The sequence below is a fragment of the Ambystoma mexicanum genome, chromosome 6q (assembly GCF_040938575.1).
Source record: "Ambystoma mexicanum isolate Mex_15411 chromosome 6q, UKY_AmexF1_1, whole genome shotgun sequence".
Taxonomy (NCBI): domain Eukaryota; kingdom Metazoa; phylum Chordata; class Amphibia; order Caudata; family Ambystomatidae; genus Ambystoma; species Ambystoma mexicanum.
In genome coordinates, this window is record NC_090937.1 from 1,637,657,968 (window position 1) to 1,637,683,649 (window position 25,682).

The 25,682-nt window shown below is 47.7% G+C and overlaps 1 protein-coding gene across 3 annotated transcripts in view; it reads right to left on the reverse strand.

Annotated features, from left to right (window-relative positions):
- The window catches only part of LOC138516931 (uncharacterized), a 348,123-nt gene that overhangs the window by 114,980 nt on the left and 207,461 nt on the right, over window positions 1-25,682 (reverse strand). For all 3 annotated transcript variants that reach the window (XM_069632397.1, XM_069632396.1, XM_069632395.1), the window contains one exon: window positions 25,029-25,148. In XM_069632397.1, the coding sequence (XP_069488498.1) occupies window positions 25,029-25,148 (120 nt within the window). The remainder of the gene's footprint in view (window positions 1-25,028; window positions 25,149-25,682) is intronic.

A 25,682-nucleotide genomic window follows, 5' to 3' on the forward strand; every position in this document is an offset into this window, starting at 1 on the left:
TATACCATTTATGCCAGCCGGAACTGGTTGCAGACCGTCTACATCCCCAGCCCTATGATACAGGCAGCCAGTGGGTGCAAATACACACGCCCTCTCCACCCACCTCCCCAATACTCTCCAGGTCTTCTAAACAAAGACAATCTTCATCACACCTCTATCCCCAAGAGACAAGCTTGACACCTTGTTCAGAGGAGGATGGGCAACTCGGATTGCCTAGTGAATTGACCTTTAGCAATCTGCCAACAGAGGACCCACCTTGGGAGCAGGATTTGGCCCAAGAGGTAAATTCAACTAGCCTTGAAGAACAACCTTTAACATATTCAATCTTCACAATAACTAAGAGGAAAAAGTCGCAATATAAAGAATCAGGGCCAGCAGGTGCGGAAAACGAAAAATATAACTGAAAAAAAGCAAAGTCGAATGGATCGAAAACAAAATATTTAAGGCAACTTACTACCCCACACCCATACATTAAATGAAGTAAAGAAAAAAGGGACAGCACCAAAATAAAAAACTTAAAAAAGGCAAGCAGTGACTTGAACGAGGATGTGAACGTTGTGGGGCTAGAACCCCAAAAACACTTGGAGAATAAAATGAACTCCACATTGCAAATGAGTGAAATAATGAACTCTGTCTACTTATTCCTGCCTACTTATTCCTGTGACATGGAAGGTCTTCCTATTGCTCAAACGAGTTTCATCCAGGATCTACACATCAAGTACCCACCTACAAAGATCCATGAGGAGGAGTTTCCCAAGAAAGAGGGCCCTGGCCAAGAGGGAAACAGACTGCCAAGAGGAATTCTCAACGCTGGAGCAGCAGCATATGATGGTCCTAAAGAGCTGGGCAGGAGTGTCTAGCCTGAACGTGAGGTGCCGCATCCTAGGACTAGGTGGGAAGATCTGGCGGAAGGGACCCAGTAGCACCGGGCCCCCACAGTAGATGTGTCCACATGGCAAGAATGTGGGACACAAAATACAAATTGGTGCTGAATCAGGCAAACGTGTTAAGACTATTTCAGCACCTACCAAGGTATCTTTCTCTGCAATCGATGTGATGCATGACTAGCCTTGGTAAATCTCTTTTTGGCATCCAAGCTGGTGAATGGTAGGGTACTGGAGGACGCAGCACTCCTATTGCTACTGGGGCTCGACTACGCTCAACCAGACCAAGTAGTCACTATGGATGGCTTGATTGGGAGGATGGGGGGGTTGTTGCGGGTTACTAGTGGGCCTTTATTCCAGCCCAACAACGGGGGTGGACAGGTGGCGCCTCAAGTTGAAATCACTAAACGTAGGTGGGAGAGACCCCTGTTTAAAGTTACAATTAGTGTCCTGGAGGGCAGGGGTAGAACGGTTGAATCGGTCATAGCGTGCCCCCACAGCGCAACTTGAGTAGAATCCTGGGATTGGCTAGCAAAGCCCTTGACCATGGGGGAAAAGAAACGTTAACTAAAGGTTGACGAGGCTGCGTGTAGTTGGACCCTGTGCTCCTGGAACACTCCAGGCTTTGGGCACCTATTTGGGAAGGGAGACTGATTTCGATTAATATGACATTGTGTTTTCAGGAAACGTGGCTTTCTAAGAAACCATGTTTGGATGTTACTCCGTCGTCTTAAATACAGCAAAAAAAAGGGTTGAGGGGGGGAGGCCAGTCTCAGGTCTGTTATCTACTGTAAAATCTGGTTTAGGCATGAGAGTGGTGACTATGTTGAACCCTAACTTTTTTATTCAGGTTGTATTGATTAACAATCTTAAAAACAGGTTCCACCGCCCTTCTAATATGCAACTCACAATGCACTCTGGATGAGTGCACTGCACTGGCTCCAGAACATGTCATCATTATATGTGGTGACTTCAACATGTCATGACAGGGTGGCTGCAAAGAGTTGGATAGAAACAGGGTCTACAGAAGGGGGCAGTGGGAGAAAGCTTATGAATACAGGAGGTGGGTCTAAGGGATTGGCACATAATGAATGGGCACTTTCGGGGTGACATCCTGGGGAAATAGACCTGGAAGAGGGGGGTCCTCTACTTCTACGATCTACCATACTTATGCCTCAAGCAATCTCTTCCAGCAGGCAGATACTTTTGAGGTCATCCAGACAGCCAACAGCGATAACATCTTGCGAAGGATCTGGCTCCCCACATCCTGTTTGTGTAAAAGCAAACAGGATGTGGGGAGCAGATGAGCTTGAGGTGTCGCAGGAGCAAAACACACTCTGAATGAACCTTGCAAAAAAGTAACCTTATAGAAATATTGGAGGTGGTCAATGAGGTAACCAAAGGAAGTATTGTGCCCTCCCCCCCGCCCTCGCTTCACAGCATACTCAGTGCTCCTTGTAGAATTTGTGGAAAGCAAGACTGAACAAGTCGAAGGTATTCTCCACTAAACGCACCCACGATACAGGTAGTGCTGGTCAAACGCTCGTGGAGGACCGACATTCTTAATCAAACTCACATCCTTAACATCAAGTGAAGAAATTGTGAGATTGCCAAGGCTAGACGCCAGGTCTATAGGAACTGGATTAGGTCAAGGAGGGCCAAGTTGCTGAGAGTGGCGCAGAGTCCATGTTTATGAAAATGGAAGATATCTGGATTCATTAAACGGGTTCTGCCCAATTAGCCTTGCAACTAAATGCAATCTCGGAAGACGAATGTGTGAGACAATTTGAATCATTGAGTGGCCCATTAAAAACTCAAACATGGAATGTAGAAGGGGGTGGTCTATCTGGTTTGACAAAGCAAATATCCTATGGTCGATAAGTAGGGCGAGTAATTCAAGAGTCCAAGGGCCGGATGGGATAACTAACATTATGTTAAAAGAAAATACCCAATACTATGGTCAGAGTGTATAGAGGGCTTATTCACCTATATCCTTGCCGTCAGCTCTGTCCCTAGCCCCTGGAAATCATTGATCGTGATTCCAATCTTTAATTTGATTTTAGCATTTATAACGCGCATACCCATTGAATAGAGTCCAAGCAGAACTGCATCTAGGTGCAGATGTTAATACAATCAGTAGTTTGCATCAGTATGCTATCCTAAGCTGTTTGAGGCTCGGGCAAATTACATAGAAAGCTAGGTTTTAGTTTCCTCCTGAACACGGATAGGGATGCGATCTGTCGAAGGTCCTTAGGTAAAGAATTCCAAGAACGAGGACCAAAGGAAGAGAAACACCTACCACCCCAGGTTGTCATTAAAACGGGCAACAACCAAATTTTGCCCGACTGATCGAAGTAATCGGGTAGGCTGGCGACGTTGAATTTTAGACACAAAGTATGTCGGGGGCAGGCCATGAATGCATTTAAATACCAGGCACGAGTCTTGAACAGAATTCGCTGTTGGATCGGGAGCCAATGAAGACTTCTTCAATACTGAGAAACAGCTGACCTCCTTGACAACGTCAAAATCAGTCTTACTGCAAGCTCTGTGCCACCTGCAGTCTTTGTATTTGGAATTTTTGAACACCCATAAGGAGTGCGTTACAATAATTCAATTTGGAATTTGTCAAAATACCAACCACTGTTGAACAATCTTTCTCTGCTATAAGAGGCAGAAGAACCTTAATCAATTTCAGTTGGTAATATACAGATTTGATTGTCTGATTAACATACAAATTGCAGTCTACATTACATTGCCAAATGCAACCAAGATTATTTATTTTGTCAGAAAACTTTGTAGGAGCACCAAACAGAAGTGGACTGGGAATGGTTTGGAGCATATTTGCCACTTTCCGTTTTGGGCCACAAACAAGAACTTCTGCTTTAGACGGATTCCGCTGGAGTTTATTATCCAGCATCCAGGTTTGAATTTTTTCTGTACACTTTGAAACTCGATCCATATCCTCACACGGTTGTTCAATCTGTACATAAATGTGGGTGTCATCAGCATAGGAATGATCACAGCCCAAACTCCAAAGAAATATGTTCAAAAGTGGTCGAATATAAAGGTTGAACAATAGTGGGGACAAAGCAGAGCCCTGAGGTACCCCATAATCCACTGGTAGAGAGTCGGAAAGACACGAGCCAATTTGTATTTGCTGTGTGCGGTTATTAAGAAATGATCAAAACCATTACAGGGCCTAAGAGACCTTTGTTACTGACGTCAGCCTGGAAAGAAGAACCTTAAAATCAACTGCGTCGAAAACTGCCAACAGGTCAAGCATGACTAGCATGCTAATGACCCCATCGTCAGCAGCCCTCAACAGATTGTCCCAGACTGCCACAAGAGCCGTCTCGGTTCCGTGCCTGGTCTGAATCCCGACTGGTATACATCCAACAAATTATGTTCCTCCAAGAAACATTGCAGCTGTATAGTTACAATTGTCTCCAATATTTTGGTAGGCCATAAATGACCTGCAATTGGGTGATAATTATGACCCAGTGTTTACTTCTTTAGCAGCGGTGCAAGATAGGATTTAGATCCAATGGAACTAAATGCTGTGATAGAGAAGCATTCACCCGCATCTGTATATTCTCACCAAGGGCACATGCATGTTGCTTGGCCAAACAGGCAGGAGGAATGGGATCATACCCAGAGTTGGTGGGCTTCAATGCAGCTAAATCATCAACAATGTTCACAATACTAACTGCTTTGAATGTAAATTTGGGGCATAAACGTTCCGAATCCAGCTGAGTATTGTTACAAACCAGGCCAGATTCTGAAGCATTAGGCAGAGCGTCGATGCTATTTCTGGTATTTGTTATTTTATCCAGAAAACCCATATTAAGCTAGTTGGCCATTAGAGTAGAGGCTGGCAGTCTAGCATTGATGCATTGAGGGTTAGTAAAACATTTTATTGCAGAGAAAGGTGCCTTAGGTTGATTATCGTCAATATTAATCAAGCCCAGGCACCGCCTCTCTCTGGCGCCGAAACCCCTCCACTGGCTCTTCGTGGCTGGAAGGATCAAGTTCACGACACTCTGCATTGTCCACAAGGCTTTCTGGGGCCTGGGACCCACCTATCTTCACTGTGATGCCTTCCTAAATACTATCCCTCCCAAGCCCTCTGCTCGTCTACCTCCAACCTTCTGCGAGTGAGCCAGTTCTCAAAGAAGAGATTTGGAGGGAGATCTTTATCTTCAGCAGGGGCCTCCCTCTGTAATAGCCTCCTTTCCACCCTCCGTCTTGAGCCTGATCTCCTTAGATTCTGAAAATTCCTTAATACATTCCTCTTCTCCTCTACTTTCTCTCCACCTCTGCCCTGCTAACCTCTCTCTCTGCTCTGTTCCCTCTCTCCCTTTTCCACACAGCATGCCAACTGGCCGCCAGGAGTTCCTCAGAGTCACAGGTCCCTGGCACACTCGCCAGTCCTCCAGCACTTGCCTCGGGTCCTGCACTTGCCTCATTGCTACTGCACTCTGTCTATTGCCCATTGAGAATGGGATCTCTCAGCACTTACCCAGTTTCTGACCAACTGGGTGCTCCTGGATCCCCCCTCCACTTGTCCTGCCCTCCTCCCCTCTCCTATACAGTCTGTGCACTTGCACGATCTGAACGTACCATGCCTTGAGGATCGTCTATCGTTTCCTCCCACTCTCCCCTCCTGCATAGTGGCACCTCTATGCTCTTGGATTAACTGCAGAATCGTTGTCAGACCCATTTGTTGTCATCTGCACTGTTAATTGTATTAGATGCACTTACTCTGCCTTGGCAGACAGGTTATCGTACAGAAACTCAAGGGCTCTGAATGACTGTTTTTCTCCCATTCCCTCCCTCCTTGAGCGCTTTAAAACACTTGCCTTGCGTATGGGCACTTTGCAAATAAATATTACCATACCAGACCATTTCCAGGGAAAGAGACTTTGCTGACAAAATCTCTTGTTTATATGCTCCCAATGCAGATTTCACAATCTTACAGTCTGAACTATGTCTGGTCTTCAAGTCATATTTTTTCCGGTATTTACTCATTCAGTTTTTGTAGCTTTTCACTGTACCACCGATCGATTTTTTTTTGGGTGTTTTTTTGCACTTTTTATATGGGCCAGGTTATCACAATTAGTTTGCAGATGTGTCATGATATGAGTACATTTCTCAACAGTCCGTGACAGATTGAGGCTGCACTAAACCCGGCACAAATCCTTTACTTGAGATAAAATTCAAGTCTTTATTCCTGCGAAGCCGTTGCACCCAGATAGGTGCCCTATGTGGTCTATGGTTACCAGGCAATAGGAAACTTACTACTGCGTGATCAGACCAACTTACTGGGGTGATTTCATGCTTGTAGTTTCAGACCCCTACAAAAACAGGGTCCAAATACTGTCCACCAGTGTGAGTAGTAAATCAGACAGCTGTATATCGTGAGTTTGAAAAATATCGAAAAGACAGTCAGTTTCTTCCGGAACATTGCACCATATATTTAGGTCGCCTAGGATGATTAAATTGGAATAATCAAGTGCCTCAGAACCTAAATGAGAGTAGCAGGATCAGGAGGTCTAGAGCAGTAGAAAAAGATGGGCCTCATTGGGGGTGCCCGCTTGCGCCGGCTCTGTTCACCCTGTTTATTTCTGACATTGGGAAACCCTGAATAGAGTGAGGTGCTTCCCTCCTAGATTAAATGGCCAAACGATTGGTCACATCTTATATGCTGATTATTTTGGCCCATGGGACCAAACTCCAATTGCACTGCAGCAGAAATTGGACGTACTCCATTTTTATGTTCGCAGATATGGGAGGAGAATAAATGTGACCAAATCGAGCATTCTGATTCTGCAATCGCTACGGGGCAAAAGGGGGAAGCAGGGTAATTGGTACCTGAACAGAGAATGCCTCTTGAGAGTGGTGACATTTACATACTTGGGAACGCTATTAAATTCAAGTGTGAATGATGCCCCAAGGGTGGCAGCATTGCAGACGAAAGCAAGTAGCTTGTTGGGGCAAGGCTCTGTTTTTACTAAGGAGGTTTTGTACATTTGTAAATTTACCCTTGCCCCGCTAATAAGGTTTTATTGTCAAATAGTTGTCTCGATATTGACATACAGAGAGCAGATTTTTCCCTGCTAACATCTAAAAAGATTTGGCCGACACTTGAGGCCCTCTTTTGGAGAAAGATCCTGCAGCTCCCAGATATGTGGGGGGGGGAATCGTGTTGGCAAAGAGGCAGTGGAGTAAGGAACAAGTTACTTACCTGTAACTATTGTTCTCCAGCATGGGGCCGGCATGGATTCACATGTCATGAATATTCGCCGTAGTCAGGCCGGGAATCCTCGGTAAAAGAAGAAAGTTTCACTTTCAAACTGTATTTCTCCTCCAAACCAATCACTGTACCTTGGGTCATACTGCCCACGGCCAATGACTGCCCACTCCCTAAACCCCTCCTCTGGCAGCCATCTTCAGGTTTGGTAAGTACGTAGAGTGGCAGTATGACCAAGAAGAGCCGCAGAGGGCTAGGAGGAAGGGGTAGGAGGGAGGGTTTGCATGTGAATCCATGCCAGACCCATGCAGGATAAAAATAGTTACAGGTAAGTAACTTGTTCTTTCTTTGGCATGGGGTCTGGCATGGATTCACATGCTCATGAATAAAGAATACATTGCAGTACAACATTACACAACAACGGGAGGTGGCAAGGCTCAAAAGAAGCAACTACTCTTACCTCCGAAACAGGCTCACCTCAAGTGAACAGGTTGCATAGTACTGCTTGGCCGACACTACTCCTCCCGGGAATCCCTGTCAACGCAGTAAAATCTCGTGAAGGTGTGCGTGGCCCTCCACGTAGCAACCCTGCAGATGTCCAGCAGGGACACACCAGACAAGAACGCCGTCGTCACAACGATCGCTCTGGTGGAATGGGCTCTCGGACAGTCGGTTCGCCAACTGAGACAGTGCGTGATGCAGCTGGAGAGCCACCTTGAGATGGAAGCCTTGGACAAGGCCTTCCCATAGTTCACAGAACAGTTTAGATGTCTTCTGAAAACTCTTTGTGCATGCCACGTAGAACTTCAGAGCACAAGCAACGTCCAGCAAGTGCAAGGCCCTTTCAGCCGGTTACAAAGGCTTCGAAAAAAAGAAATAAAACACAGGTAACCCCAAAGGTTAGTTGAGGTGGAATTCCAATGGAAGCTTCAGCATGAAGGAGGGGTGCGTCCGCAGCACCACCATCAATTTGTGGAAAGTCAGATATGGCTGCTTGCAGGATAGGGGCTGGATCTCACCCACCCTCCTAGCAGTGGTGATGGGTTGATGGCCACAAGGAAAGCTGTTTCCCCCGAGAGGAACTTGGTCCTGATGCATAGGCTTGAAGGGGGCTCCCATGAGCCTCTGTAGAGGAGGTCCCAGACATGGCCTGCACCCCTTCCCCTCATTTCTAGGTACCAGGAGCGTACTCGCCAAGGTATGTGGCGTATGAAGAGCAAATGAACCTACAAAGAGCTGCACTGGGACTCTGCCCAGTATACATCAGAAGATCCATACCGGTTGAAGCACCCATAACCAGCCACCCCTGGGCAGCACGGTACCCTATCAGACAGCCATACCAGCCGCTGATACGAAATGAGGAGTACCTACACACGGTGCACGAAGAGACCCCAAAAGCCTTAATGGAAGGCCAGTGGAAATGACACAAGGGCCTGAACAGACCCATGAATGAACAAAAGCAGCTGTCGAAGATAACACGCCGGTACGAGTAACTACGAAAATGAATGAAATAGACACAGAGAGGAGACAATGTTACAACGTGAGGAAACAGTGCTACGAGACATGATGGAAGCAACCATCCTGTTAAACGTGCGTAAATAGGCTTGAAACGCAAGATGCTAAGAAATCGATATTGCTTGCAATGCTTAGTAGAAGATAGAGCGGCAAGCGCCAACCATATATCTACCTCAATAAGGCACATTATACAAGTGTGACTCCATTTTGTAAAAGCAGAAAGGTACCCAGGAGGCCAGAGGCCTGACAGGCCAAGTTTCGAAACCCAGCAAAGGCAAGAGAAGGAGCGGAATTGAAACTCAACAAAGAGCGGCTCATGCCTAGTAAATCGAGGTCAACCAGAGAAGAGGAGGAGAGAGTCAGCTCACAAGACTCCAGCTTTAGAGCATACCAGCCTACCTCATGAAGGTCAAGATAAGGGGGGCCCATGCAGGTGGCTAGGCTGACACAGAATTAAATGCACTAAAAGCTGGAAACTGAAGCAGATTCATGGTGAACTAACACCTGACCAGCCAGGTTCGAAGAAGTATCATCGCCTGATGTCATCCAGGACCCGACGATGCCATAACGTTTCCCGATAAGAGACTACAGTTTCGAGGCCATCCTTAGCCAACTAATTGACACGTCGCCCTAAAACACTGATTGATGGAAGGGAGGCAGGGTGAAACTTGGGACACCAGGCACAGGAGTGTCCATTCTGCATGCTGCTAATTAAAAGTGGAAATGTATGTCTAGGGGTGTAACCTGCCCAATCACAATGAACCAAGTTATCTGGAGTCCTATAGATATTGTAACCAATAGGACATTGTAGTTGTAGTGACATCTATCATGCATGATGTAGAGGGAGACGCCCACCTGATAAGAGTTATCCCATCCGCATGCCCTATTATCATCTACAGATATAACACCTATACTTAAGTTACCTTTCCTAACCAATTATATTGCATGATGATTTTTATAGAAATTAGGCGTCAGTGATGACGATTTTTGCCTATAAGAAGTGCTGTCCGACTGAAGTTCGAGGAAGTCGGAACGAGACAGGTGATCGCAATGCTGCTGATTTCCATTTGTTTCTCTGTTTGATGTAATTGTCATTAAACTGACTTCCCTTTGCCAATCTACTGAGTCCTCATTATTGAGTCGTGTTGGAGTAAGTGAATCCTGCACCCCCTGTCCTCACATGGTGCAGCTATCTTGTCTTACAAGTTCAGGAGGGTGAGCGCTGACCTATGGGCCCGTCAGTAACTTCTTCCCCTCCTGAACACCTCGTCAGCAACACGTTGAGTTCCCACGCCGGGGCAGGATCCTTCACCGGCGGGAAAGATCACAATAGTCCTTTGAGGAACTCCTTGACAAGACGGTGAGACCAAAGAGAAGATTGTCCTGGAGACCTGGTGTAGCTGGAGATAGATGTAGATTTACCTTGATAGAGGCGTGCGCCAGCCCCGCCTTAGCTAAGGACAATAATCTGCGGGCAGTGACCCTCAGGGGGTTGATCTTCTGCGACGGACACCACATAGCGAAACGCTTCAACTTTTGACTGTAGCACTTAGGAGTTGACATCACTCTGGCCTTGGCAAGGACCTCCTTGCGGTCTGCCGGCATCTCCTATCCTCCGTACTCTAGGGCTGCAGCCCCCTTAGGTTCAGCGAGCCTGGCTCATGATGCAGGATTGCGCCTTCTCTGGTGAGAAGATCCGCAACCACTGGCAGCTTGACCAGAGGCAACGTTGACAGGCTGAGAAGGTCCGGGTACCAAATATGCCTCAGCCATGCAGGGGCGATGGGCATCATCCTGCATCGGCACTGTTTCAGTTGATTGATGACTCACAGCAGGAGAGGCAATGGAGGGAACGTGTATAGGAACAGGCCTTCCCATGGGAAGGAGAGCGCCTCCATGCTCCTCGGCTGATGGAACCGGCTGGAAGATTTCTGGAATATGGAGTTCGCCGCCATTGATCGATCTGGGGTCTGCCCCACTTGAAGATGCAGACCACCTGATCCTGCCGAAGTTCCCACTCGTGGCAGGAGCCCAACTCCCTGCTGAGGTGTTCTTGACTCCCGCCAGGTGAAAGGGGAGAAGTAACATCTCTTTGTCGACGGCCCAGTGCCACAAATCCTGCGCCTCTCTGGTGAGCACTGGGGATCAGGTGCCCCCCCCTGCTTTCTGATGTAGAACATTGTGCTGGTGTTGTCCGAGAAGATCCTCACCACTTTGCTCTTCAGGGACAGAAGTTATGACTTGAGGGCCCAGAACACTGCCCGCAGCTCCAGGATATTGATGTGGAGATTCTTCTCCTCCATCAGCCACAGGTCTCTGCCATGCAGACGTCTGCTGTGGATCCAGCCCTCCAGGGAAGCGTCCGTGGTGACCGTCTCCTGGTATGGGGGGCTTTGAAACCCTGTGCCCCGGGTGATGTTGCAGTGTACGGGCCCACCACCTTATCACCTGACGGAACTCCTCTTCGAGAGGAATCTTGTCTGCGTAGCTTTCGGACCCTTGTATCCAGCGAGCGTCCAGGAACTCCTAAAGAGATTACATCCGTAACCTGCAGAGCCGGATAAGGTAGATGCACAACGATATCATGCCGATCGGCGACTTGATGGTCTGCACCGTGGCAGTCTTCAGTGACAACACTTTCCCCAGCATGGCCACTACCCTCTCCTCCGAGGGCGACACCAGGCAGGAGACTGCGTCGTGCTTGGCCCCCAAGAACAGCACGTTCTGCGATGGGGTTAAGCAGGACTTTGGATAATTGATGGAGAACCCCAGATCTGTCAAAAGCTACTTCTCTTGACTGGGCCCGGATGAGCCAGCCGTCGAGGCACGGGGACACGTGTATAACCCCTGTAATGTAGATGGGCCGTCACTGGTACCAAACACTTCGTAAACACCCTGGGCACCGACTTTAGTCCAAAAGGGAGGGTCTTGAATTGGTAGCGTCTTCCCTGCACTGCGAATCGTAGGAACTTACCATGTTTCCTGTTAATGGGGACGTGGAAGTATGCGTCCTCCAGATCCAGCGACCACAAGAAGTCTCCGTCCTGCAGTTGGCCGAGCATGTGCTGCAACGTGACCATCCTGAATTTCTGGGACTCCCCCAGTTTTCTTTTTGACTAAGAAGTATCTGGAGTAGACTCCGGCGCCCCGGAGTAGTCTTGGCACTAGCTCCATCGCCCCCTTTCTTAGCATGGCCCGTACCTCTTGCAGGAGCTGAGGGATGTGCTGCTCCTGCCGGGCTACTGGAGGGATCCGCTGACACTTTTGCTGAAACTCCAAGGTATGTCCGTGGGCGAGAGCATCCAGCACCCATCTGTCGGAGATCTTCTTCCACTCGCTGACGAATCCCGCCAGCTGGCCTCCCACCGGGGTGCATAGGTGGGAGCCTGACATCCTGACCAGTTAATTCCTGCTTCGGCACCTGCGTTCCACCTTGGGGGGGTGGTAACAGCACTGACCACCTCCACCAAAAGCGTTGCAATGGTCTCTGTAGGCCTCCTGGTTCATGGACCAGGAGGGATACGGTACAACGAAGAGCCTCCACCAAAATCCTTCGTCGACCTGCCAGAGGCACGAAAGGAAGAGCTGTGCTGTTGGAGTGCCCAGGGCACGAGCCATATCCGTATCAGTCTTGATGGCTTGCAAGGACCAGTCGACAGCCTTCCCGAAGAGGTTATCCCCGAAGGGTATGTCCAGCACCCTTGTTTGGACCTCCTGGCGGAAATTGGTGGCCTTCAACCAGCCTCGACGATGGAGGCAGACACTGTTCCCCATCTGTCGGAAAAACCTGTTCCGGTGATGTCCAGAGCCACTGTGATGGCATGGTCCAATGCCACTTCACCTTCCTGGAGGAGGGAGATCACCTCCTCCCGCTTGTTGTGAGGTAGTAACTCCAGAATTGGGCCAAGCTCGTACCACAGCTCGCTGTTGTACCTGGCTAGGATTGACAATGCGCTGACTGCCTTGATGGTCGATGCCAGAGTAGATCTTCCTCCCCATGGCGTCTAACTTCTTCCCCTCGCTGTCCAGAGGGAATGAGGACGACGATGAGGGGTTAGACCACCTCTTCCTCGCAGCCGCTGATGCCACCGAGTCCGGCGACGATTGCAACTGTAGGCACGTGGGTGCAGACTCCGGCACCTTGTACTTTTTCTCCAGCATAGCCCCCTTAGCCGGGTCCGAGCAAGGATTCTCCAGGAGGGCCAGGCCTTCGTCCCACACATCGTCACAGGAGGAGCACTGCCATGATGGTCTTCCTCTTGGCCTTGCACCTCTGGTATAAGAAGCCCTCCTTGTTCTCTTCGGTCATCAGCTGGAAAGCTCGGAAGCTCTGGCATGGAATCACCCCTTTTTTTTTTTAACATAGAACGTAAAGAAAAATCGATCAACAGTGATTGTCTCATAAAGAAAATCACTAAAATTTAATTCAACAATTTATTAGGAATCACCCCTTTTTTAACATAGAACGTAGAGAAAAATTGATCAACAGTGATTGTCTCATAAAGAAAATCACTAAAATGTAATTCAACAATTTATTAAGATTCAGATATTTAAAACATTTCTAAATTGAGATCACAATACACAACAATTCATTGAACTACTCTTAAAACATACAAATAAAACACAGAAGTAAAGTACAAGTGACAAAAAAATTATTTCGAATAGAGAACTAGATGTTGTATACATCTATATATATTTGGAACAACCCTAGCAGAAATATCTGCATCTTCTTATTGTTCAGACTCTTAATCAGTCTCAATATACAATTCTAGGTTTTTGTTATCACTAGAGGGAAGACTCAATATGTTTCAGTCCTCTAGGTATTTATGGGACTTTCATCACAAAGAGTTCCAACTTTTCACTATTCTTCTTTCAGTTTTTAGTTACAGGTAAGCGAGGATCACGGTTGATAAAATATATAATGAAAACAAGAATGAGCTATAATTGCTCAGATTTCTTTCAACAAAATAAAGTTGTTGAAGCTAAACGTATTACCTGGTCAAGCTGGTGGAGCTATTCATCCATGGTTCATCTTCCTAAATTGGACTGTGGTTTAGGAAAGGATTGGTTCCTCCTGTACAGAACCTGTAAACCAACTACATATGGGAATTATGAAATTGTGCCATCTACTGATGCCACCAAATGATTATCGCTTTGCTTCTTTGAAGTCATCTCATTTAAGGAATAAATTCCTATTTTTTTGTCCTTCGCATCACGCATAGGACTTTACTTTTAATCTCTGCGGATCCATCCGTATCTTCTAGAGTGAATTCAAAGAATCCATTAGGTTGTAGGTATGTTCCAATAAATTACATGTATCTTACCTCTTTGATTCTTCACAGGAACTAGGTTTTGACTATTCAGTGATGGTCGAAAATGTCTTAATAACTTCTCTGTGCTGCTAAATACATCTGGGTTGCGGCCACAGTGGATTTAGAATCGTGGCTCTGGTTACTCAATCAGGAGGGTTCCTATAGTGAAGGATGGAAAAGTAGTCCCTATACTTATGCATATTCCGGAGCGTGTTACTATTCACAGAAGTTGGCCCATGCCGGCTAAATTCTATATTGAAATCCTACCTTTGCCCAGTTCTTTAATTTCGCAGTGTCTTCATTTCAAGTAATGACGAACACTCGTCAATTGATGCGGCTCACTACTGTGCTCCTATGGCACAAACCTGCAATAGTAGTTAAAACAGGCATTACTCGGACTATTAGCAGTTAGTTGCTAAAACTAGCGCTGTGCTCAGTATAGCCTATAGTTCCCTTCAGAGTTACACTTAACCAGAACTCACCTATATGTGCAAAATCCAGCAGGTGACTTGATCCGGCATGTCATCTAATTGTGAAAACACGATTTCCCGGTAACAAACTCGAGGTTACAAACTCTGGATGTATTTTAAAGAAACCGGAAAACCGTGACGCCATCTTGGAAATAGGTGTATAACCCGATTTAGGTCCTTTTTTAGTTTCTATTAACTCACAGATCTTAGAGCGTCCGTCATTATATAGTGAAACAGACAGAAATACCGGAACTCAACAATATGTGCAAAATCCATCAGGTGACTTGGTCAGGCATGTCATCTAGATGTGAACTCTTGATTTCCCGCCATTCCAGATGTATTTTAAAGAAACCGTAAAAAACCATTACGCCATCTTGGAAATGGGTGTATAACCCGATTTAGGGCCTTTTTTAATTTCTATTATCTCGCAGATCTTAGCGCGTCTGTCATTATACAGTGAAACAGACAGGAATATTAAGCACTCTTAAGGGCTGTTAGAAAATAAGGACAAAAAGTAGTATTGCTATTTTAAGGGAATAACTGGACAAGCGCCTAAGATCACTTCTCAGATACCGATATATATATTATATACCGGCAGACTGCCGTGGATATATCACAACAGGGAAAAGCAAAAATGTTGAAGTGTGCAGAAAACTGTAGTCTGTCTATCACCTAGAAGACAGTCGCTCTTCAGATTGGTCATTATCTGATTTTATGGTTCACTGAATTCACCCCGGAAAATAATGTGTTTTTAATACTAAGCCTTTTAAACTACCCCACCTCACCTCATAGTCTGAGGCTGATCCGGAGCCACAGGGGTCGGGGCCTACGGGATCCTCTTCCGGATTTCTGATACCAGCGTGTGTAGGGTCGAAAGGATGCCCAGGGATACATCTCTCGACTGAATAGGCGTGGCCGGTACACTAGGCCCTGCGCCGTCCGAGGACTAACATGCATGTCCTGGGATACAGCCTGCGTCTGTTCTGGGGCTTCATGGCCCCCCCCCACCCTTTTTTCACCCTGAGGGTTCTGAGCCGGGCTCAGCGACGGTATCCTCTTCTCAAGCGTGCCACGAGACTTTGCTACCGCCCCGGCTGATGCCTCCCACCATGGGGGCATGGACACCCTGGGCGCAGTAGAGGCTACCTTTGCAGGCTCAACCGCTTTGGCCTTCGAGAGATCGGCCGCCACCATCTCAATCGCGACAATGATTTTTCCTGGGCCGCCTGGGCAGGTCAGACGCCTTTTCTTCCACCCTCATCTTCTCTTGCTTTTCCCGCAGCTTAGCCGGGCTGGGCGACTTCGTTATTGAGGAGGAGCACGATCGATGGAGGCAGATGGAGACATTGATTGCGCCCTGCTCGCCGAGGGACCTGCATGCGCAGTGACCCCGACAGAAACTGACTTGCAGTGCTTGGCCTTGTCTTGGGTCCCCACGGATGGAGAGCCCTCAAAGGAAGTCCGCTCATGAGACCGGCCAGTCCAAGGTGAGGCATGACCCTGCTTGGGGCACGGGGCAGAGGCCTTGGCGCCTAGCCAAGCCATCAGACGACTGTCGATCCTTCATGGTTTTCTTGGAGAATCGTGAGGCAGATTTCACAATCTCCCTCTTTGTGGTCTGGGTGAAGGTGGTAGAGGCACTGATGGTGTTTGTCCCCCACAAACAGGTTCTGCAGTCCGCATCTGGTGCAGAGTTTGAAAAGCGAAATTCCTTACTTCTCCTCCGTCATGGTCGGAGGTGCGGAGTAGGCCAGAAGGCCTTCTGGAACTTCGATGAAAATTCTGAGGGGTGCTGAAATTCACTGACAAACGGATCCCTGCTGTCGGCAGATGGAGAGAAGAGCACACAGGCTCTTATTTGACAAAATTAGAACTTTTTCCTGTTACAAAATGTAAACACTTTAGAATCACTCACAGAGCAATATTGGAGGTCTCCCAACACTTGAACGTGCTGTAAAAATCTGAAGATAGCTGCCAGAGGAGGGGCTTAGGGAGAGGGCAGTCATTGGCTGGGACAGTATGACCCAGAGTACAGTGATTGGTTTAGAGGAGAACAAGTTACTTACAAACTGGTAACGTTCTTTCGACTGGATGTTCCTCCAACGTATTCCACATCTTTGACATGTAATGTCCACAGCTGTGCACTTCGGAAACTTTTTCGGCAGAGGGCATCCTGCGTTGATGACGTCGGATATGATGGCCATCGAAGGCCTCCGTCGAGGGCGATGTCATCGGATGTTAAAAATAGGACGCACAGCGCCCGTAGCCTCGGTTACATTTTTTCCCTCAGAGTGCGTGGCACCAGTCTCATGCCTGCCTGACTGCACTTAGCCATGCGGAAACTGAAGCTGCAATCGCATAGGAAATTCTCCAGAGGAGCAGGCTGGGAGGGCGATGTGGAATACGTTGGAGGAACATCCAGTCGAAAGAACGTTATCAGTTGGTAAGTAACTTGTTCTTTCGAATGGATTGTGTCCTCCAACGTATTCCGCATCTTTGACAGACTCCCAAAGCAGTACCAGGGTAAATAATGTAGAGTACCCAATTAGATTGCGGAATAAATAACCGCCTTCCCAAACGCCATATCCTGACCATGGATTGTATCCAGGGAATAATGCTTAACAAATGTATGGATTGAAGCCCATGTTGCGGCATCACAAATATTCCTAATAGGAACATGCCGCTGGAGGGCGGTGGAAGTAGCCAAGCCCCAAGTGGAATGAGCTCTCAACCCTTCAGGAGGGTACTTACCCACCAATCTGTAACACATTCCGTAATGGTGAGGATAATCTACCTGTACAAGGTCTGTTTGGTAACAGCCTGGCCCAACCGGTGTTCAGCATAACCTACAAAGAGTTGATCGTCCACTCTGAACTGTCAGGTCTGAATGTATGTGAGAAGTAAGATAGGTTTGGGTTAGGTACAAACATTGGTTAATTGTGGGAAGGGAATTTGTAATTGGTGGTTGTACTAAACCTCCCTTTTACAGAGTGAGAGTTCCCCAAGTCATCATTGAGGAAGTGAGGCTGCTCACTGATTGGTGGAGTGAAGGTCCTCAGGGCAGCACTAACATTCTAAACTGTCTTTCATTGTTCATTCCCTAGAAGGAAGGTCCTGCTTTTGTTATGTTCCTGGTTTTAGGCCCAATTGAAGTTTTTATGAGAAGATTTGGCAGAGAGATCCTTGAAATCTGCTTTCCAGTTATCAAGGACTACGTGGGACAGGCAATGCTGTTAATCTGGTGGGAGCGCAGCGTTTGTTTCAAGTGGAAAGAGGATTACCTTTCCATCAAGATTCTTATCTTGATTAGGTAACTACTGAGTTAGGTATTTAGGTTGCTGCAGAGTTTACTTCTTAAAGACATTGTCAAGTGTTAGTTTGCTGGAGACTCAACTTACTAAGAAAGACATTCTGTAAAATACATGTTGAATGAATACTGAACCTGACATGTGAGCTGCATGTTGGCTTACAACAGTGTGGAAAGGTGTGGTTAAAAAACTGTGAATGAAAGAAGACATTCTTACCTGCATGCAAGAAAGAAAGACTGCAAGAGCAACAGGGTTAATTGATACTTTAAAAACTCTGCTGTAATACATTCAAAGGGACATGAAAGACGCGATGTCCAGGGTTGATTCCAGGTGTTGATCTGTTAATTCATGAGTTGAGATCTGAGTTTTGCTGGCTGTGCTTTCACTTGCACGCAAGACAGGAACATGATGGAGTTTGAATGTCATGTAGTCACCTTTTGAGAGGATAAGGTGTTTTCCTGCAATTTGGAACTTAACTTCCCTTCAAAAGAATCCAAGTCTAATTGAAGGATACTCATCTCAACTCATCAGAATAACCAAAGTTACTTACAAGTGCAAATAACATCCTCCAAGTTGTTAATGGAGGGTTAAAAGGTACCAATCCTATGAAGTAGTTTTGGATAATAGACTTTGAAGGTTATGCTGTTTTCCGATTAACCTTTTTCCTTCCCTTCTGCAGATTCACAGCCATTCAGAAGTTGGCATCTGTTTTTTATTTTCTCCACTTCCCCTTTCCCTTTGGAGTGTTAGTTCTTCAGCTGGTAATTTACACAGTTGTTCATCAAACAGTCTTGAGGGATCTGTGGGGTTCAGCATCTCCCGCGGACAAGAAAAGTCAGGACCGGACAGACCCTGGACATCCTAGAAATGTAAAAGCTCAGAGCTCTCCTAGGATCCAACCGATGAAGTTGCTCCTCTTCCTTACCAGGAGGAGGAGGGTAGAAAAATGGAAGAACCACCATTTGACTCAAATGATATTCAGAGACTACATTAGGTAGAAAAGAAGGACGTACTCGCAGTACAACCCTGTCCTTGTGAAACACAGTAAAGGGCGGCTTAGATGAAAGTGCCTGCAATTCACTCACTCTGCGAGCGGAAGTAACCGCAACTAAGAACACAGTCTTGAAGGACAGTAATCTCAAAGGACAAGAGTGCAAAGGTTCAAACGGAGCACCCATGAGAAATTTCAAAACCAAATTCAAATCCCAAACCGGCACCTGGAAAGGAGACGGTAGGAATACATTAGTCAGTCCTTTAATAAACTGAGAAATCAAAGGAATCTCAAAGTAAGAACATTCTTCAGACGAGCGCCACCAGGTAACCCTTAATGGTACCCACTTGAAGGCACCTGTGGGCCAAAGAAAGTAAGAAAGACAAAACCATAGGAATGGAACACTGAAAAGGATCAACATTGTTACCTCTGCACCAGTCACAAAACTTAGGCCAACGGTACAGGGATTTTGTTGCAGGCCGCCTGGCCGAAAGCAACACCTCCATCACGTCATCCGGGAGGTCCCAATCCTTATACCTCAACCTTTCAGATACCAAGCGTGAAGGTTGAGTCTCGTGACCTCTGGGTGGAGAACAGGACTATAACCCCACCCCAACCCAGCGCACAAGCGCAGATCCTCTCAGTAGGGAAGACGGCGTGGAGGGCAGATGGACATTTCTAGAAGGTCCGGGTACCACGCTCTCCTAGCCCAATCCGGAGCAAAGAGGATCATGTGGGAACCGAACATCCGTAACCTCCGCAACACTTGAGGAATGACGGGGACTGGAGGAAATGTGTACAGCAGTGGGAATGACCAATCCACCACGAACGTGTCTCCTAAGGCTCCTCTTGGAGGAAATTCCATTGAGCAGAATCTCTCGCACTTCTGGTTGACACTGGTGGCGAAGAGATACACTTGCGGGGTACCCCAAAGGGCGAAGATCTCCTGAAGGACTTCCTGAGCCAATTCCCACTCATGGGAGATCGCGCTCTGCCTGCTCAGAGCGTCCGCTGTCGCATTTACGTCTCCTGCCATATTTCCTGCTGGATGGCCCAGAATCAGAGCTGCATTGCCTCTCTGCACAACGGAAGTGATCCTACCCCCACCCCTTTTTTGTTGAGGTAATGCATGTCCATTGTGTTGTCCGTCATGATCAGGACACTCTTCACCTGTACAGAGGGCAGAAAAGCCTTCAGGGCTAGCCTGATGGCCCTCAGCTCTAACAGATTGATGTGGAGTCTGGACTCCGGAGAACAACGACCACTGGCGGTCAAGTCGTTGGCATGAGCGCCCCATCCTGTGAGGGAAGCGTCTGTCACTACCGTCACCTCAGACCACGGTTGCCAAAACGGTTCCCCTCCTCTTCAGGTTCCCTTCGTTGGCCCACCACAGAATATCCTGGGAGACCGAGAGTGGAATCGGAACGGGATCCGTCATCTTGCCGGAGGACTGCGACCACTGCATCTTGAGAACCCATTGCAGGGATCTCATGCGCAACCTGGCCTCTGGCACCAGAAAAATGTAGGCTGCCATGAGGCCAAGCAACCTTAAGAAATCGATAGCCGGGAGACTCTGGGCATGTTGAAACTTGTCCACCATCTGCACAATGGGATGAGCCCTCTCCTTGGGAGGCGAGCACGTCCCCAAGGACGTGTCTAACACAGCCCCAGCATATGGAGGGTGCGGCAGGTGAGACCGAGATGATCCAGGGCTTGCTCGGGAGAGCGTGCCCTGATCAACCAGTCGTCCAGGTAGGGGTAGACGTGAATCCCCCCCCCTCGCCTGAGGTACACTGCCACCACCACCATTAGCTTGGTGAAGATCCTCGGGCCGAGGTCAATACGAACGGCAGGGCCCGAAACTGAAAGTGCGAGTCGCCATTCGCAAACCTCAGGTACTTTCTGTGCGCGGGATGAATCGGCACATGAAAGTAAGCATCCTTGAGGTCCAGAGACACCAACCAATCCTGAAGTTGAAGTGCCTGGAGCACTTGAGAAAGAGTGACCATCTTGAACTTGTCCTTCCTGAGAAGTTTGTTCAACCAACGCAAGTCCATGATGGGTCTCAATCCCCAGTCTTTCTTTGGGTCACAAAATAAGGGGAATACCATCCCTTGTTCTAAAGGGAAAGATGCTGTCCAAGATGAAGAGTCGTCTGATGAGTTGTTTTCTTTTTGTGTTATCTGTCAATCCTGGCTAGGGTATTTTGAGGTCAGGATCATGGGACTGGTTAGTACTGCCATTGAGATGAGTGTTTAGGCCAACCCCTTGTTTTGTCGGTGGTCTTGGAGATGGCTGGCCAGCATTTCCAAGTTTGTTGCAGGCTCTGTATGCCTTGGTGTGGTTGGGTGGGCTCGATTGGCCTAGTCCATTTATGTATCTGTTTGTATGTATGTGATGCAGGCATAGTTGGTGATATCTCGTAGTGGTGGTTTAGCGGTTTAATGAGCTCTCTTACTAGGTACGGTGATTCTGTTGTCATCCTGGATGTCTAGTACTGCGTCAGGATGGCAAGCTGTGCTTCAGGGTGGCAGCCTGGAGGCTCGTCTGTGGCGGGGGCGGGCGGAAGGACCTATGTTATTTTAGTCGGTGTTTGGTTTGTAGGGTAGTCTTAGCCTTTTGTATGGGCTGGTATGTGTCTAGAGTGTGAGTCTAGAGTCTGTTTGTGGCAGGGACAGACAGAAGGTGATTTGTGTTATTATTGAGGGTGACCTGGATTTGTAGGTGAAGTTTGGAATTGCATAGCTGTGAGAGTATCTTGTGAAGTTTGTATGGTGGATGGTGGTGTGACTTGCCTGTATGTAAAGTGCTTGTTGTTTGTGTAGGTGTTTCGGTAAGGAGGGAGATGTGTTATGATGTGCTTGTCTGAGTCTGCTGAAGGTGGCCATGTGCTTAGTGATGTCATGCAAGTGTCAAGTGGAATGTTGATGTATCAGTGTGAGAATGCTGTGTTGAGTGTTCTGTAGGAGTTCAGTTAGTCCCTCCCTCCCTGGGTGAAGGGTGCCGGTGATCTGTCTTATACCTGATGTCTTAGTCATGTAACTTGTAACTTAAGAACTGGAAGTAAACATATTAAGAAGCAACTTAAAGCAGCCTGGAGTGTTCCTTATATTACAGTTCAAAAGACAGGCCTGCACATCCGGAGCAAACCCTGACTTCTGCAACCACGCAAATCTGCGTATAACGGTGCTCGCAGCCATGGACCGGCTAACACTGTCGGCCGTAACCAAACCCGATTGAAGGGATTCGCACATAGCATCCTTGCCATCCTGCGCGAGATCAAGGAACCCATCCCTTTCTTCCCCCTCTGGAATATGCTCAGCCGCCAAAGAAACACAATTCCACAGAGTGTGTGAAAACCTTGCCAAGGCACACGTGGAGTTAGCCGATTTCAAGTCCATGCTCCCAACAGAAAATACCTCCAGGGCCCAACCGTCGAAGAGCTTGTCGTCCCTATCCGGAGGGATCGTAGGGTACGCCGCCTGCCTCGAGGTGGCCGTAGCTGCCTGAACCACCAAACTCTCGGGAGTGGGGTGAGTAGATAAATAGCTGGGTTCGATAAGGGAAGGGCAGTATTTCTTGGTCAAAGACTTATTAACAGCCGGAAGAGATTCCGGGGACTGCCAAGCAGCTGCCACCCTTTTCAGTAAGTTAAGATGAAATGGCGAAACCGGGTCAGAGGACAGACCTTGATCTAAGATGTCCGTTAGATCATCCTGCACAAAGTCTTCAGGAGGATTGGACCAACCCAGATACTCTGAGACCCTCACCATGAGCCTGCTGTATGAAGACTCTGCCGGAGCCCCAGGCTCAGGCTTACCAAATTCCACTTCCGGGGAAGTGTTCAACCCACTGGCATCATGGAGGGTCTGCCTCAACTCCTCCAACTGACTGTCTCCAGAAAAAAGTGGAGCTTCATCAAGTTCACCAGGGTCCTCAAACTCGGACCTTTCCTCCTCTTCATAAATGTCAGCCAGAGGGAGGTGAAACCCAGGTCTGGTGGCAGAAGAGGGCCTGGAGTCCAAAACTGGCCTCACAGACTTCGCCATAGCCTTCCTTGGAGGATCCACGATATCCGGTTACTCCAAAAGGCAAATTGAGAAAAAATCCCTGAAGGCGCTGATAGTGCCGAAGGCTTCGACGCCGAGAGAGTTGACAACCTTGACGTTGTGAGCGCCGAAGGCTTCGGCGTTGCCACAGGTGCCGAAGCCGCTGTGGGCCGGAACGATGGTAAAGCGTCGACGTCAGAGTCAGATAGACACGGCGCCGACCGAGTCGACGCTGGCATCAAGCCCTCAATAGGTAGCTGCGATCTCGCTGGGGACGAGGACCAAGACCTAGAGACATGTCTCTTGCGACTCTTTGAATCCGTGTTCCTACGGGACCTCGAAGGTTCCCGATGCGAATTGCGTCGTAGACCCGAGCTCGAAGACGTGCTAGCCACGGTACGAGACCGATCCTGGCCGGCTTATTGAGAATGCACACCGGACCAGTGCCCTGCGACTGAAAAATCGCTAACATTTAAACGCAGCCCATTCCTCCAGAGTTGAGGACTTTGTCGGGCATGCAACCTCCCTCGAGGCACCATCATCCGAGCAGGACGGGGAAGGCGACTGGTGACAGCGCTTCCTAGAGTGCCGGGACGAGGAAGAAGAATGGCGGGAACCACTCTGGGACCGAGATCCCCAGGACTCCTTCCGACACAGAGAGTCTCCCCTCGAGTCATCGGTGGAAACCACCTTGGACTTAGATTTGGATTTTCAGGACGTAACAGGCTTAGAGCCCCTACCTACCTGGAGCTTCCCCTTCCGCAAGGACTTGACAGTCAGCGACTGGCATTTCGAGCAGTCATCGGTATCGTGCAACTCGCCCAGGCACCACAAACAAATGCGGTGGTGGTCGGTAATCGACATTTGTCTTGCAGTCCCGGCAGGTCTTGAAGCCAGACCGCAGAGTCGGAGGGGTCAAAGAGAAGGACATTGTAACGATGAACAAACAAGGCGCGCCGAGTTCTACGAATCAACACATTCGCGCAAAAAACAGAACTGAGGTTACAGGCGTCGTGCGTCCTATTTGTAACATCCGGTGAGGTCGCCCTCGATGGAGGCCTTCGAGGGACATGGACCCGATGTCATCAACGCAGGACACCCTCTGCTGAAACAGTTTCCGAAGTGCACAGCTGTGGACATTACATGTCAAAGATGTGGAATACGTTGGCGGACACAATCCATTCGAAATACAGTTTGTAAGTGAAAGTGTTTTTTTCTTTTACTGAGGATTCCCGGCCTGACAACAGGGAATATCCATGTGCATGTGAATCTCCATGCTAGACACCATGCCGGAGGAAAGTGATACACTGTAGATTCTGCAGAAAACCCTCCAGCATGTGGTGATTGAATGCCCAGGGGTGACTACTACCAGAAATCGCCACCCGAGTAGGTTCCTTGTGGAACTTTCAACACCCAACCGTGATGAGGCTTGAGCGATGGCTAGGGCTGGTGAATTTAGCTCCCAGATTATTGGGGTGGTTACATTCTTGGAAGAGGTATTTGTAACCCCTTGGGACAGGGTTAAAACAAATTACATATGGACCAGATGGTGCTCAGTAGGGTTGATCAATTTATGAATTTTGCCAATTGCAAAGTTAGATGTGAGTTTTAATCTATTATACTTTAATTTATTGCAGGATACTGTTTATAAGACTATTAATTATTTTTAAGATTTTTCTGTAAATTTCAGGAGGATGGTTTGCATTTAACTTATATGGTTGTGTTTTGGTGAAAGGTTTGCATGTGCAGGCCATCCACCAATAAATAAATTGAGGAGTCAAAGAGGATGCAGCCATAAGGAACGTTGTTACAGAGATTAAAAGGCCATAAGAGCCACAAGAACTCCTAAGACAGAGCACATAAAACCAGAGCCAGGCCCTGGACTAAGGGAGTAAAACAGGAGTCCATCAGTTAGAGGGAGATCTTTCAAGGTATGCAACATATCTCAATACATTGATTTCTGGGGGGATTCCAATGTGGGTTGAGTAACATACAAGTTTCCTTATTTGTGGACTCAATTTTAGACTTTCACACGAGGATCAAGCCATGCCACTTACTTCTTAGAGCACAACTCTCCAATTTTTAGGTGAACCTCTTCCCCACAGATGCGACTCAAAGTACCTAGGACCCACATGTTACACGTGTGATCGGACCTCACAATGCACAAATTGTAAGCAAACAGCAAGAACAGTTTCACATCAGACACTGACCCTACTCGTCCTACATTCCAGAGACCCAGCTGCACTTACCAGATGGCGCAAGCAGTTGGGATCGGTACTTCTGACATTTTGAAAAGGAGATCCAGGCTACTGGCAGAGGGAGACTGAACACCAATGAACCGATTAGGAATCCCAAGACATAGAGAATCACTGGGAAAGGAAACATGAAACTAGATCAGTAAATTGCATCAGGACGGTGCTCTGCACAAGTGGCAGAGTTCAGCTTTGTGCTGGCACAAAAACTGGTAACAAGCAGACATTTGTGAATCAGTTCATGAAAAGCTCCAAGGAAGGGGAACACCACGCAATAATGAAAAACCAGCTAATTGCACATTTTCAAACACACCACAAGCACTCAAACACTAAGTGCTCAAAACCACCACATGCACAGCAATTTACCTCAAATTAGCCCACAAAAGCATGTGGTCTTGTCCTTCTAGCTTTTCCCTACCGGCCGGTCTGAGTGTGGACCTCACTGTGTTAATTGTACACTAAACAAATGTTAGCTTACCTTTCCTTCATCACTGCCAGCAAAGGAAAAGAAAATAGAATGACATTAGTGTACTACGTGGCTGGGATACACTGTGCCCTAGACACTAATCAACACCACTTGACTATCCATCCAAGTTCATGTCTGATGCACACAGGGTGCAACATTTGCACTCACCACTGGCTAGTGAAGAG